Source organism: Notamacropus eugenii, chromosome 1, assembly GCF_028372415.1.
Source record: "Notamacropus eugenii isolate mMacEug1 chromosome 1, mMacEug1.pri_v2, whole genome shotgun sequence".
Lineage (NCBI taxonomy): Eukaryota > Metazoa > Chordata > Mammalia > Diprotodontia > Macropodidae > Notamacropus > Notamacropus eugenii.
The window spans coordinates 717,746,582-717,762,684 of NC_092872.1; the positions used below are offsets into that span (position 1 = coordinate 717,746,582).

The 16,103-nt window shown below is 39.2% G+C and overlaps 1 protein-coding gene across 1 annotated transcript; it reads left to right on the forward strand.

Moving 5' to 3' along the window:
- The first annotated feature begins 1,712 nt into the window (after positions 1–1,712).
- IL36RN (interleukin 36 receptor antagonist) lies at positions 1,713–8,982 on the forward strand. The gene is made up of 5 exons (XM_072636775.1): positions 1,713–1,788; positions 2,073–2,125; positions 6,048–6,133; positions 8,007–8,134; positions 8,441–8,982. Exons 2-5 carry the CDS (start codon positions 2,097–2,099, stop codon positions 8,657–8,659), a joined length of 462 nt encoding a protein of 153 aa, XP_072492876.1. The 5' UTR covers positions 1,713–1,788; positions 2,073–2,096; the 3' UTR covers positions 8,660–8,982.
- The last annotated feature ends 7,121 nt before the right edge of the window (positions 8,983–16,103 follow it).

A 16,103-nucleotide genomic window follows, 5' to 3' on the forward strand; every position in this document is an offset into this window, starting at 1 on the left:
GAAAGTACCCTAGCAAGGGAAGTGAACTTATTCACAGCATTCAAAACTTCTCCATTTGTTGTAACCGATGGTTCCACATATGGATGGTGTGGTGGTGGCTGATGGAGCACCTGTGTTTCCTTGGTGCTCAATTGGTTGGAACCATCAGTTACAACAAATGGAGAAGTTTTGAATGCTGTGGATAGTGCTAATTTTGGCCTGACCATACATACATAGTTACCAGAGAGAGAAACCCCAACATCTGGGTTTGCAAAGGCGGGGTGCTGCTCCTTAGTGGCTACCCAGTGGCCAAATAAACACTTTCAATGAGTTAGCCCCCAAGTAAAACCTCATCCCAGAGTATTTATATACTTTTCAGAGCCAGAGGCCATCACAGCCTTTGAGAACAAGTGCCTCATTAGTAAATTAACAGGAGGTGTGGGCCTCCCCCAATCAAACTTCCCTTAATGGGCAGATCTATTAATGGGTGAAGATCTTTAGCTCTCTGATTAACATTGTAGACTAGCAGATATTTATTTTGTTTGACAATGCAAATTTGTTAAAGGCCATTTGTTTTTCTTTTTCTTTTTCCAAGGAGGAGAAGGGAAAGGAAGGAAAAAAATTGATTTTTGTTGATTGAAAAAATTAAATTTTAATAATTCATATAGTATATTGTCAATTTTTGTTTCTTGAAGGCTTTGCTCACAGGAGGCTTAGAGTACGACAACACCTAGGAAGTTGTTGCATCCAACTCACTCATTTTGCATATGAGAAAACTGAAGACAACAGAGATTAAGGGATTTTCCCAATGTCACAGAGTAAATGTCTGAGGAAGGATTTGAACCTCAGGGCTTCCTTTCTCTAAAACCAGGGCTTTGTCCACTGTTACTTTTTACCATGCTGACTGGCTTTGAGTACAATCCTAAGGATGGATCATGTATCTCTTGTCTGAAGACCAGACTATCTCATCCCCAGATTGGCCACAGGTCATTCCCCACCCCCCACCCCCACTTTTGGCCATTCTTGTAGAAACAGAAGGGCTGTGATCCGTGTTGATGGAATGAGGATCCACTCCAAGAAAACTCTTACACCATAGCAAGGAGGATGTGGGACAAAGTGCAGGATAACAACCATCGCAGTGGCCCCAGAAAGCTGAGGGGACAAAGAGAGAGGTCAGGTCCACTCCTTGTCCCTTCTCTAGCCCCCAAAGGAGGGCTCCCCCAAGGGAGCTTGCCTGAAGAGGTTGAGATTCCAAAGTAACTGGGGAGGAAAGTACCCTGGGCAGATCCCAAACTGGGGTCATTTCCTTAAGCTGCACTGAGACATTCAGATTAAAAGAACAAAGGTTGTATCTTTGGAGTCTAGTCAAAGGAGTAGATCTCTTTGGTCACAAAGAAATGACCTCTAAGTTTATCTAGGTTATCTAGTCCAAACCCTTCATTTTATACCTAAGGAGACTGAGTCTCAGAGGGATAATACATGTCAGGATTCAAACTCCTATCTTCTGATTCCAGTTCCAAGTTCTTTCTCCCATGTCACAAGCCTCCCTTGTCCTGAGCTGTTCTCCACAGGCAATGCTTTTCTAGCTTACCACTAACACTGACTCAGTAGGTGTTCTGAAGAAACTGGAAAGTCCTTTAATTACTTGGAATGCTCATGGTGCTGTAGTGACATGTTCAACCTTGGGACTTCCCTCTACATGGAAAGGGGTGGATCAGTGATTTTCCTCCTCCCCTTGTTTCTTATATAGCATGAGTGGATCTCTTTGGGAGTTGACAGAGCATTGACTTGGGGCAGAAGGCAGAAAAGGTAATGTTAAGGCACACTGGTGTTTCCTAGCTTTACTTCCTAATACCTTGATGCCTCCAAGGTGGCTTTGGGAACTGTTCTCAGTGCCTCATCTCCACCCTTTCTTGACTTTTTTGCTTTCCTTTTCCTTCTATCAGGAAGGAAGGGACAGAGTGGGAAAGGGGACTTGAGGTCAGGTTCCTAGTGGGATCTCAACCTTCTGTTTATCCTCAGGGACATGTCTCCTCTCCTTTTTTATGACAATTTAGACCCCATCCCCCACTAGGGCTTCTTTTTTCTTCTAGACGTCAGAAGATCCTTCACTCAAGATGGTTCTAAGCAAGGCCTTATGTTACCGGTGAGTCTCCTCTGAATCAAAATTGTTCAAATTTTATGTAAAATGCTGTATAAGCAAGGCAAAACCTAGTCCTAGAGGGGAGGTCTCCCACCCTTCATTGCATTCCTACTGCTATATCATCCCTTCAGAATTGGTGGAGCTCAAATGGGTGAGTTTCTAGGGTTTCTCTGTTTCCCTTGACTGAATGTTCATTTCACACAGCAGGTGACAGTAACTATAAGCAAAACCTCTTGACCTCAAGCTACTTCTTCTTAAAATTTAGTACCCCACCTCATGGGAAATTAGACTTTTATAGTTATTTGCATGCTGTTTCCCCAATTTAGAATGTGGATTCTTTGAGAGTTGGGACTGTGTATTTCTGCTTTCCTTTCCTCAATGCTTGGCTCACATCACATGCTTCTGTGCTTGTTGACTGACTACATGACTGACCTGTTTCTGATACTGGCCCCTTTAGGGGGCCATAGGATCCTAGATCTAGAGACAGAAGGGATCTTTGGGATCATTTAGTCCAACCACCTCATTTTACAGATGAAGAAACTGAGACCCTCCTCACTGTGCTGTGAACTTGCATGGCTAGTGCTAAGAAGTCTCCTGAGTTCAGAGCTCCAAACCTAGAAGAAACCCTAGAGATCATCAAATCCAGCTTCCCCATTTTATAGATGAGGCAATGGAGTCTCAAAGACCTTATCCAAGATTACAAAGGCAATGAGTAGGATCTGAACCCATGTTCTCAGACTATAAATCTTATGCCTTTTCCACTGTACCATGATGCCAGTGTAGAAGGAAGGAAAGAAGGGAGGGAGGGGGAGAAGGAAAGAAAGGAAAGAAGGAAGGAAGAAAAAGGAAACAAGGAAGGAATGGAATAAAGGAAGGAGGGAAGAAGGAAGGAAAGGAAAGAAGGGTGAGAAGGAGAGAGGGAGGAAGGCAGGACAGAAGGAAGGAGGGAAGGAAAGAAAGATGGCAAGGGAAGGATAGGAAAAAAAGAAGGGAGGGAGGGAAAGAAGGAAAGATTAGAGGAAGGGAGGGAAAGAGGAACAGAAAGAAGGATTAGAAGGAGGGAAAGAGGAAGAGAGAGAAGGAAGGAAGAAAAGAAAGGAGGAAAGAAAGGAGAGAAGGAGGGAGGGAAGGAAGGAGGAAAGGAAGGAGGAAGGAAAGAACAAAAGAAAGGAGGACAGAAAGTGGAAAGGAAGGAAACAAGTAATTGTTTATTTAATTCTACTATGGGCCAGAAACTGTGCTAAGCACTTTACAAATATTATTGATTCCCACAACAACCCTGGGAGGTAGGTGATATTATAAATTTTATTTTACACTTGGGAAAACCAAAGAAGACAGGATATATTTTTAAGTGACTTGTCTAGGGTCATGCAGCTAATAATTGTCTAAGGTCACATTTGAACTCAGGTCTTCCAGGCTCAGAGTTTTATCTACTGCTCTTCCTACCTGGGGCAAGAGACAGAAAACCAGGGTATCTTTGCCATTAAATTTAGCTGTGTCTTAGTTTCATAGAATTCTAGAATGTCCGAGCTGAAAAAGCTCCTAAGTTTCATCGTCTATTTCCTTTTTTAAACTTTAAAAATATAGATATCTCTCGTTTCAATGCGGCAGAAGCTTTCTTGCAAATATCTAAATAATGCCCTGCCAAACAAAAACAATGGACTTACTAGTTATTTTTAAATGAGAAATATAATTATTTTAACTTTGACAGTATCAATCTCTTAATTTAAAAAAGGAGGAAACAGGCCCAGAGAAGTTAAACAACATTCTCAAAACCCCACAGCTAAACTGTGGTAAAATGAAGTATTGAAATTGGAGTCTCCTGTTTACCAGTCTAGTTCCCTTTTGGCTTTTTATATCATCTCAGCCGTCAAGTGGAGATAACTGTCTCACATTGTATGGAGATGCTCTTTATTAATATAGGATCTTGTCTAATTTAATCTGAGTCTCCTCTCCCTTCCCCCCTCTTACACTGTACAGTCTATTATACATAATGGGCATTTAAGAAACATTTTCTGAATGCTGTGGGCATCACATGAGGCAGTAGGTGGGAGAGTGCTTTGAAATCCCAATATATGGAATTCTTATTGGAGACACAGAGAAGTAATGGCAAAAATAAGGAAGAGTGAGGAAGAAAACTTACCTGGAGAGAAACTTTCTGGTCCAACATCATCATTTTACAGATAGAGAAACTGAAGCCCAGAGAGGTGATGGGGTTTGTACAACCATATATCTAAGTGATGGCAAAGCAAGGTCTAGAGGTCAAAGTTCCTGGCTCCTGGGTCCTTCCATTCTACATCTCCCAGGAAACTTGTTCTGGCAAAAGAGATAGAACAGAAGAGGGAAAGAAAATACACTTTAGTGCCTGGTCAGGGACTTTAAGGTGAGCCCATTGTGTTGTGCATGAGCTCAGCAGAGCTGAAAGAGAGATATCTTACCGGTGAGATGGGCACAGAAATGGAAGTTGGGGAAAAAGTCAGAGGAGCTTAGTAGGGACAAAAAGACTAATCTCGAGGAAGTAAAGAATCATAGATTTCAGAGATCAGAGGAATTTAGAGATGCTTTTAATCCAAGGGTTCTTAGCTATTTTGGGTAATGTCTGGTGAAGTCTTTGGACTCCTTTTCAGAATAATGTTTTTTTATATTTATTTAATATTTTATTCTTCCTCAATGGACACATAAAAACTATTTTAAGATTTGTTTGTAAACCTTTTGAGTTCAAAATTCTCTCCCTCCCTGTCCTATCCCCTTATTGAGAAGCCAAGAAATTTAACATAGTTCACATATGTGCAGTCATGCAAAACATGTTTACATATTAGTCATGTTATAGAAGAAAACACAGATCCTACCCCTCCTCAAAAAATCAAGAAAAATAAAGAAGGCTTTTTTAAAGTCTGCTTTGATCTGCATTCACACTCTATCAGTTCTTTCTCTGCAAATGGGATGGCATTTTTCATCCTAAGTCCACATTGTGTTGCTGACAAAAGCTACGTCACTCACAACTGATCATCATACAATTTTACTGTTCCTGTGTACAATGTTTTCCAGGTTCAACTCATTTTACTTTGCATCAGTTCGTGTGAGTCCAGGTTTTTTTGAGAGCATCCTATCCATCATGTCTTATACCACAATGGTACTCCATCACAGTCATACACCACAACTTGTTCAGTTATTCTCTAATTGATGGACATCTCCCTCGATTTCCACCATAAAAGGAACTATGATAAACATTTTTATACATATAGGTCATTTTCTTTTTTGTTTCTTATCTCTTTCAGATACAGAACTAGTAGGTACTAGTACTACTGGGTACTATTGGGTCAAAAGGTTTCATAGCCCTTTGGCCATACATCCAAATTGCTTTACAGAGTGGTTAAATCAGTTTACAATTCAAACAACAGTATATTAGTGTCTGAATTTTCTCACATCTCTTCCAACATTTGTCATTTTCCTTACCTGTCATGTTATTCAATCTGATGGGTGTGATGCGGTACCTCAGAGCTGTCTTCATTTGCATTTCTCTAATCAATAGTTATTTAGAGCATTTTTCCTATGACTATAAATAGTTTTTATTACTTTGACTGAAAACTGCCTGTTCATATTCTTTTACCATATATCAACTGGAGAATAATGGTTTTTAAGTACATAAAAGAAAATACATAGGATTACAAAGGAAGCAAAATATATTGAAATAATTATCAAATTATTTTTAAAAACAAGTTCACCTCTGGATCCCTCTTCTCCCTTCTATACTCATATAGAGAAAGTGAGGCTGAGAACCTTTCTCCAGGTCACAAAGAGAGCTAGCCACAAAGTCTGAATTCTGACCTTGGTCCTCTGACTTGGGATCCAAGGCTGTTTTCACTGCACCATAGAAGGGCCTGCTGCTGCCTTCACCAAACTTAAACAGACTCTTGTATTTCAGAATAAGAGATGTGAAAACGAAGGTCATTTATATGCAGAATAACAAGCTACTGGCTGGAAGAATGCAAGCAGGAAAAATTGTTGAAGGTTAGTTACAAAATCAGTCCCAGTTTTGCCAGACTTCCTTCATATTGTCTCTTGGGAGCACAGAAAGGTCCCCCACGCAGATTAGCACTGGTTCACAGGCCCTGGCCCTAGAAGAACTGGTTATATTTAAATAGAATCTTAAGAGCTAAAGAGTACCTTGGCTCCAGACTTCATGAAGTCATTTACAATGAAAGTACAAATCAAAAGTCCCTAACAAAGGGGCTGTATTTCAACAGGTGCCCAAACAGGCTTATATGGTGTTGCTATGAAGTTGGAAGGGCTGGGAACATTTTCTCACACAGAAGGACTTTTCTCTGTATTTAAGTTTTGTCTTGGCCAAGGCCTCTGTTTTCCTGAGAAAAGGAGATTGGTAGTGAGGTCTTTGTTTTTCCACTAGCTGTAATAGATTAGCCTTTCAATCCCATAATGGGGCATATGCCTGCCCTTCTCATGCGCTGGTCTCCTAATGGCTGAGTGAAACTGGGTAGAGGCCGGTATGTCCTCTGGAAAAAGAGGATATAGATGAGCAAGGGAAGTACATTTTTGCCTCTAGAAGAAGGCAGAGTTTTATGCTCTGTGTCTCTCTGGACTCTTGTGTCATTTGTTCATCCAGATACCTGGTGTATTCCTGGATATTCAGATCCTGGAATTCAGAATCTCATAGGAAGAAACAAATACCCACACTCTAGACCTTTTATTCTGCCTTCTACCCTATTGAAACTTATCCACTTTGTGTCCCCAGTTGTTAGGCAAGAAGGTATCTGGATAAATAATCCCTTCAGAGTTCATAATGCTCTAGCTCTTTGAGAGTATTTGCATTTTCATGGAGTTTAGGCACTATGGCAGACTGGAGTGTGTGTGTGTGTGTGTGTGTGTGTGTGTGTGTGTGTGTGTTGGGAGGGATATTCAAGAGAAAGAGGACTTTCTCATGGCATCTACATAATAACCTATCAGTATTACATATCTTTAAAATGATGCTCAAGTGGCATAGACTACTTTCACTGACGTTGAGGAGATGGGACACCACTTCAAAGTTGCATCTTCAACAAAGAACTAGAGGATTAAAGACTCCTAGATCTAGACCGACTGGCACTTTAGAGATCATCTAGTCTAGTGCTTCTTAAACTCTGGATTTCTACCTCATATGGGGTCTTGAAAAATTTGGCAACAGCAAAAGGTTTCTGAATGTACAACAACCAAAAATTAATTCAAAATCAAACACATGGTGAATCTGAGGTGTTTCTGGCAGCACTTGCTAGTGTTGCATCATGCAGCTTCATTGCAGCCTTGGTTCTGCACACAAAGCATGTTCGCTTTGCATTGAGCATGCCTTCAGGCCATGCAACGTCATCACATGCTGCCGAAACTCAAAAAGGGGTCATGAATGGAAAAAATTTAAGAAGCCCTAATCTAGTCCAACCTGCTCCTTTTCTAGTGGAGAAGTTAAGTGACATGTCCAAAGTCACACAAGTTGTATGTGCTATAGCTGAAATTTGAAATCTGATCACTTGGGTCCAAATTCAGTACTCTGTGAATAACACACAAAATAAGTCAAACTGAGTGAATGTGTGGGTGGTACTCAAATAAAGAGTTTAATACAACACGTCCTCCTTGATGGAGGCCTCTTCTATTCCCTGATTCAAATGAGTTCAACCAACAGTTTTTTTGCTTTCCTGTTCAACCAGTCTAAATGAGGTCTCATTCCTTAAATCAGTTAGTGAGGGAATATTTAATCATTCTAGGCAGGCAGCCCCTCACCTTCTCCCAGTGCTGAAGGTAGGAACTCTGATGTCCTGCTCCCCAGGTTCACCTCTGGGGTTAGGAAGGTTAGAGAGGGAGGTCCTCTTTTTCTCCATCTGGCCCTTTTTTCTAGGTGATGAGATCAGCATAGTCCCCAATAGGTCACTGGATGCCAAACGGTCCCCAGTTTTCCTGGGCATTGAGGGAGGATCCCAGTGTCTATCAGTTGGGATGGATCAGCAGCCTATTCTTCAGATAGAGGTGAGTTCTGACTTACAGTGCCTCCAAGATAACCTGAGTCTTGGTTTACAACACATAGCCTTGAGTCAGGACCCAGGACAGTAGTCCATTGGGATTTGCCCCTCATTAAATTAGTAGTGAGTGGTTGGGGTAGGGGGAGAAGAAGCCCTCTCTCTGCTAACTTCTAGATGCCTTTGAAATTTGCCTCCTCCAGGGAATCTTTCCACGATCCCTTCTATCCTCAGGTAGGTTAGTAGGCATAGAAGGTAAAGTCTGCCTATGTCCTCTGCCTTGGCTTCTCCTCATTATTCTTACCTCTGCCCTCAGCATAAGAACATCATGGACCTTTATCGAAGCAAGGAAGAATCCAAGAACTTCACCTTCTATATGTGGGACACTGGGCTTGCCTCTAGATTAGAGTCAGCCATCTACCCAGGCTGGTTCCTCTGCACTGTCCATCAGGACAACCAGCCCATCATCCTCACCAACCATCCTGAGGACTCTGAATCTGTCATAGTCGACTTTTATCTCCATAAGTGTGTCTAAGATTTGGCTTCCCCCAGCAATCCATTGAAGGGATGGCTCAGTCTAGCCTCTGTCTTTCAGCTTTTCTCTTTTTTGGATCATAGAATTTGAGTCAGAAAAGAACCTCAGCAGCTATCACTGAAACTAGAATCAGGAGGACCTGAGTTCAAATACTTCCTAGATGTGTGCCCTGGGCAAATCACTTGACCTCTGTTTGTCTTAGCTTCCTCATTGGTAAAATGGAAATAATAATTGCACCTAGCTTCCAGAGTTGTTGTGAGAATTAAAGAGATATTTGTAAACTACTTTGAAAACCTTAAAAATTATATAAATACTGAATGTCATTGTTGTTCTTGTTATTATTGTTAAAGGTGAATGAAAGGAATCAGTTAAGTAACATACATGACAAATTGGCATCTATCCTCTTCTTAAAGACCTCCAAGCAGGGGGGAACCCACCACCATTTTACTTTCAGATGACTCAAATTCTTAGGAAATCCACCCCTCCAAAAGAAAACAAACCTCCAACCTAAATTCACCTCTTGTACCCTTGACCAAGTGAAGACAGGGGCAAACCTAGGTTTTATCCATTCTCCATTCTGACCTTCTGATCCTTACTTCATGAGGGCTGACACATGGCAACCATCCATTCTCCAAATATTGCCCAGACAGTTCCTTCAGCTTAGCCCCGAGAAGGATGGCTTCCCTATGGTTTTTCATTCACTTTCTTATTGTTCAGGTAATCAACGGCTCCTTAAATATTACTGCATCATGTCAGATTTAGGAGAGTAGCAGCTTGAATCAGCAGCGTTGTGAATATCAACCTGCCCCTGGACCATCCACTAATCTCCACAGTTTGGTTCTCAAAGATCAGAGGCCTACATAATATGGATGATATAGCATTTGGGAACTGAAATGATCCCCAAGTTTTGCCACCACCAGTTTTCTAGGTGACCTTGCAAATGTCCCAAGATCATAGATTAAGAGGTAGGAGAGAACTTAGAGGCTATATAATCTAATCCTTTCTTTTTATTGGTGAAAAAACTGAGGCTCAGAAAAATTAAATGGTGTAGTGATGTACTCATGCTCACACAGTGCCAGTGGCGCCATCATGAATGGAGCACTGGACTTGGAATCAGGAAGAATCATCTTCACAAATTCAAATCTAGCCTCTGATGTTTACCAGCTATGTGGCCTTGGACAAGTCACAACATTTTTGCCTCAATTTCCTCATCTGTAAAATGATCTGGAGAAGGAAATTGCAAACTACTCCAGTATCTTTGCCAAGAAAACCCCAAATGAGATCACAAAAAAGTCTGACATGTTGAAAAATGACTGAACGACAACAAAAAAGAACACATTGCTCTTTCATCTTCAAAATATTGGCAATATGAAACTCTAGCTAGAACAAAAGAGATTTGTATAGAAGTTTCCAGGAAGCTTCTTGGAGGAGAACCATATTAAATCAAAATTTACTATAGTGAAATCCAAGTTTCTAATCCAATCTGGAACATCCTTCCCCCCCACCTCCTCCAAATCTCCTAGTCTACTCTGAGGTATTTGTGCTATTTATTGGCATTCACTGTGGCTGTGGACACTCATATGATAATAATTTCCAAAAAATTCCCCCATGTGAATTACTCCTTTTTCTCTGGCTCCTAATTTCCTTATCCATATGAGAATGAAATAGATTATCTTAGAAATCCCTCCCAGCTTTCTCATTTTTTTCTATGGTTCCTACACAAATAATTTAATTCCACAGTTAAGTAAAATGTTTGATTATTCTTACAATATTACCTGAAGACAGATTTTTTAAAAATAATAATAATAGAAAAAAAATCTGGAACTGATAATGAGATCACTCCAACTAGAGAAAAAGGTTCTTGGTATTTTGAGGAAATCTATTCTCGAGTTTTTTAGCTTTTGTTTTAAATTTTCATTTATTTATTTATTTGAAGAAGAATGCATCATCTCCCCCCCCCCCACTTCCTTTTCTTATTAATTAAATTAAAAAAAAAACCCTTACAATAGATACACATAGTCTGGCAAACAAATTGGAGCACTGCTCATGTCAAAAAATGAACCTCATTTTGCATTTTATGTTCATCACACTGGCAGAAGGCATCTTCAGTTCTATGGATTCATAGTTTATGATTGCCCAAATCAGAATTGTCTTTCAAAGTTGTTTTTCTCAATTATGTTGTTGTGATTATTTGAATTTTTTCTTTTAGCTGTGATCACTTCACTCTACATTGGATCATAGAGGTCTTCCCTGTTTCATCTGAAACTGTCCATTTTGTCGTTTCTTATGGTATAATAATGTTCAATTACACTTATATATTACTATTTGCTGAGTGATCCCCTGAAAGGTAAGACTCTCCTTAGTTTCTAGTTTGAGATTTTTAGGAAAAGAGCTGTTATAAATGTGTTTGTACATGTGGGTCTTGCCTAGTGGTGATATCACTAAGTCAAAGCATATACACAATTTACTAACATTTGAGGCCATTATTCCAAATCATTTTCCAGACTCTCTGGACCAATTTACAGCTCTATCAACAATGCATTAGTATGCCTCCTTTCTGGCAACCCTCCAACATTTGTCATTTTTCTCATGTGATTTTTGGCAATCTGATGAGTATAACATGGAGCTGGAGTATAGTTTTAATTTTAATTTGTCTTGCTATTAGAGATTTGGAATATTTTTCATATGAATATTGGAAGCTTGAATTTCTTCCTTTGAAAATTGTCTATTCATATCCTTTGGGCAGGTATCTATTGGGGAATTTCTCTTAATCTTAGATAGTTCAATAAATTCCTCTATATCTTGGACATGTGATCCTCCTCTCTCTTTGTATTCTGATTACTTAGCACAATGCTTGGTATATAATAAATTCTTTATAAAAGTCTTTTGATTAATTGAATGCTTGCAGAATTGTAAACTCAACAGAATTCTACACTTGGAAGGCATTGCAAAGGTTATTCCTGTGAATATGTGGTATCTCTCTAAAAGAATATGGGTTTTTGAGAGCAGGACCTGTCTTGTTTTTGTACTTGTATCCCTATCACCTAACACAATGTCTGATGTATAGTAAATGCCTTAAAAATATCTGGTGATTGATTCAAATTTCCCACCTTTGAAATGAGTCCCATCTATACCATCCTTGGGAAATGATCATCTAGCCTCTACTTCAACACTTCCAGAAACAGGACTGCTTATTTCATAAGACAACCTCAATTGTGCAGTGGTTAGAATGCGGAGCCTGGAGTCAGAAAGACATGAATTCAAATCTAGCCTCAGACACTTATTAACTATGTGACCCAGGGCAAGTCACTTAACCTCTGTCTGTCTCAGTTTTCCCAACTATGAAATGGGAATAATCATAGCATCTATTTTGCAGGGTTGTTATGAAGATCAAACGAGATAATGTCTTTAAAGCTCTGTGCAAACCTTAAAGGACTATATGAATGCTACCTATCATTATTGTTGAGAAATTCTTCCTTATGCTGACTTAAAACTCATCTCCTTGTAACTTCAACATGCTAGTCTTAGATCTGCCATGTAGTGCTACCATGTAGCACCATTCATTATCTTTTCCATATGAATGCCATCATGTGTTAGAAAAGTCATTAAGTCCCCTTAAATCTCTCTTTTAGATTAAACTGTCCCATGTTCTTCAAAAGTTTCTTACATGAATAGCATCATATATTCTCTCCAGTTTGTCAATGTCCTTCGTTAAAATGTGGTTCTCTGCTGTGGATTGATCCTGCACTTCTAGGCAGCAATTTGAAATTATATCAAATAAGTTACTATAATGGACTTACCTTTTGACCTATTAATTGACAGTATTAGAACTATACCTCAAAGCAATCAAAAAAAAAGAGGAAAAGGTCTTATATGCACAGAACTATAGAAGCTCTTTTTTTGTAGTGGCAAAGAATTGGGAGCAAAGATGGTGCCCATCAATTGGAGAATGACTAGACAAATTTTAGTTTATGAATGTGATAGAATATTATTGTGCTATAAGAAATGATAAAGGGGATGGTTTGAGAAGAATCTGGGAAGATTTGCATGAATGATGTAGAGGGAAGTAAACAGAACTAAGTGAATAATTTTGTAAAGAAAAACTATTTAGAAAGACTTAAGAATTCTAATCAATGCAATGACAAACCAGGATTCCAGAGGACCATTGAGGAAGCCTGCCACCTGCCTCCTGACACAGAGGTGATGAATTCAAAGAGCAGAATAAGACATACATTTTTGGAACTGGGAAATGTGTGTGTCTATTTTGATTGTCTTTGCTTCCTTGTTGCAAGGATTGTGGGTTTCCTCTTTCTATATGGATTTGCGCAGGGACAAGTCAAGGAATTGGAGTTGGTAATAATTTTGCCAAAAAAGAAGGAAGAGAAAAAAAGAAATTTGTTCAATCAATTTTTAAAATGTACAAAAAATAGATGAATTTAGAAGGAGACACAGTCAAGCAAGACAGCTTTAATAGTAACATGCAAAATTTATCATATTTTTTTTAAAAAGCAATTTATACCAAAATAAAGGCTTACAATTTTGCATGAAATCTTTTTCTTTTCTACTTTGCATACGGAAACCCTTTGGTGTTTTGGAATTCAGAATAAAATTTGAAATATGGTGCTAGATTTAACACTATTGATGTTTGACTAGTACATAAGATTATAAGACCAACTTGTTTGAAAAGTTATTTGAGGGTCGTAAGAGAGAAGGAATGGGCCTACCACTAAGTAACCTGAACATACTTGAACAAGAATTCCCTATGAAACATACAAAACAAATGGTCATCCTGTCTTTGGTTGAAGACATACAATTGTGTGGAGCTCACTACTTTCTAAGGCAGTCCCTTCTACTTTTGCACAACTCTACCAATTCAGAGGACCAGGGAAGTTAGCAAATCAAATAATAAGAGTGGTTAAAATATTCAAGTATTCAAATGGTTATGGATTTGGGAATTCCCTCTAATAAGAGAGATCATAATTCATCCAAGTCTACCCATTGGGTATGACTCTTGTCGTGGTTAAGTGTTAAAGTGTGGAGCGGTTAAAGTACAAAGTCAGTAAATTTTATAAGGGAGAGATAATAAATTTAGAGGCCAAGGAGACCAGCACAATTTAGAATCCCTAACTGCCCCAGCTGTTATCCATATTGTATGAGTATTTCTGAGAGTTTATGACTTTAGGATAGAACTCATAGCTTCTTTTTGTTACCATACAGGTCTCTGGTATCATGTGTGCTGTCAGTCATCTATATGGCATAGTAGAAATTTCCTTGACCTTAGAATCAGGAAAGCTGGGCTTGAATTCCAAACTATATACCAGATGATCATGAACAAGTTGGGTAATCTTTCAGAGCCATGGTTTCCTCATATGTAAAACGGGAATTGTAGTACATATGGGGATGCAAGTATATCTTTACAAGGTAGTTATGAAAAATAGACTTCATACATCTTAAACATTATATAAATGTGAGTTATTAAGTAGTAGAATTCAAAAGATACCTGAGAGCTTCTTCTCACATGAAAATATCCTATAGACCTACCGTAGTATCTGAAATTTCCAAAGATTAAAGTCATCTTTTTCCATAAAGAAGGTGAAGTCCTTTCTAAAATGCAGACGTTACCTGGTAACAGCAACTCATATTTATATGGCAATGTATGGTTTTCAAGATTTGATATATTGTCTCTTCTGACCCTTATGACAAGTCTGTGAGGTAAGAGCTAGTATTATCCCTGCTTTACAAGTGATACAACAGAGGCTCAGACAGGTTAACTGACTTCTCCAAGGTCACATAACTAGGAAGCATCTGTAGTACAATTTGAACTGATGACTTCTTGACATCAAGTGTTGGCATTCTATCCACAATGCCAATCTGTCTGTAATAGTATTGCACCCCTCATACCAGTAACATTGATAAGAATTAGTCCATTTCATTAGTTCCCTGTTACTCAGCAAAGAACACTTCCTGAGGGAATAGGATGCAGAACACAAAAAATTTTATGCAAATTTATCAGAACTTTAGAACTAATACTATCCCTTTGTTTTTTAAATGAGGAATAGGGGGCAGCTAGCTGGTGCAGTGGATAGAGCACCAGTGTAGGAGTCAGGAAGACCTGAGTTCAAATCTCACCTCAGACACTTAACACTCACTAGCTGTGTGACCTTGAGCAAGTCACTTAACCCCAATTGCCTCATCCTGGGTCATCTCCAATCATCCTGCTGAATATCTGGTCACTGGATTCAGATGGCTCTGTAGGAGAAGTGAGGCTGGTGACCTGAACGGCCCTTCCTCACTCAAAACAAAGTCAAGTGCAAGTCATGTCATTATTTCTCTGATGGCATGGTCTTCTTTGGCAATGAAGGATGAAAATACACAAATGAGGAATATGAAGGCTAGAGAGTTAAAAATGCTAGCCCAAGATCACAAAGGCAGTAAACATGAGAGGTAAGATTTGGATCAGATCCTCTGACTCCAGAGCTAAGATGTTCATAAAATGTTGGCTTGTGACATGAGATCCTGCCAGGGATGACAGGCTTAGGTTAGCTGTGTCAATCAATGAACTCTTTCCTACTTACTCCATATATCCAATCAGTTGCCTAAATATTGTAATTTCTTTTCTCTACGATGATTTTTTAAAATATATCCCCTTCTCTCTACTCACAGAACCACTACCCTGATTCAGAAAATTATTTGTTTACATTTAATAACACTATTTAATAAATTTATCACAAAAGGACTTTTATTTTTGCCCCTGTCCCATTAAAATTCATGTCTTCTCCCAAACTTTTAATGGCCCCAAAGGAAAATATATTTACATTCTTATTTAACAGATATTTATTATACAGAGTTGAATGAATAGGGAGCAGAGTTCATGATTTTTGTACAGGAAATGACAATGGCACAAAGAAGATGGTCTTTTCCACCAACCTCTACCACTGACAGAAAGGGAAATTCTTTTTAAGGATTCAGGGTGGCCCTTAGAATGTCGGACCTTGCCAAGTGTCTTGGGAGGTTAGGTGATTGGCCCAGAGTCACACAGCTGGTATTTGTCTGAGCCATATGAGACTTGGACCCAGGTCTTCCTGGTTTCCAGGTCAGTTCTCCACACTGTGGCTGTCATGAAAATGAAACATTAAGAAATATGGTATTGAGGCTCCCCAATGTTTGGACTGATGTCACTTCTAAGGATGTCTAAGTCTTTGATGCAGTTCATAACTTTCCTTTTCTTAAAGTAATAGGAGCGAAATGCCAAGCATTCAAACTATGCTTCAGAGAGTACGACTCTAACAGGCTGGCTATGTTGTTCGAATGCAAAATGTACACTTGCCAAAAAGACTACTTTATGAAGAACTAGTATGGTGCAGGCAATCACATGGTGGTCAGAAGCAATACAAGGACACTCTCAAGGTCTCTCTCAGGAACTTTGGATTTGACTGTGCAACAT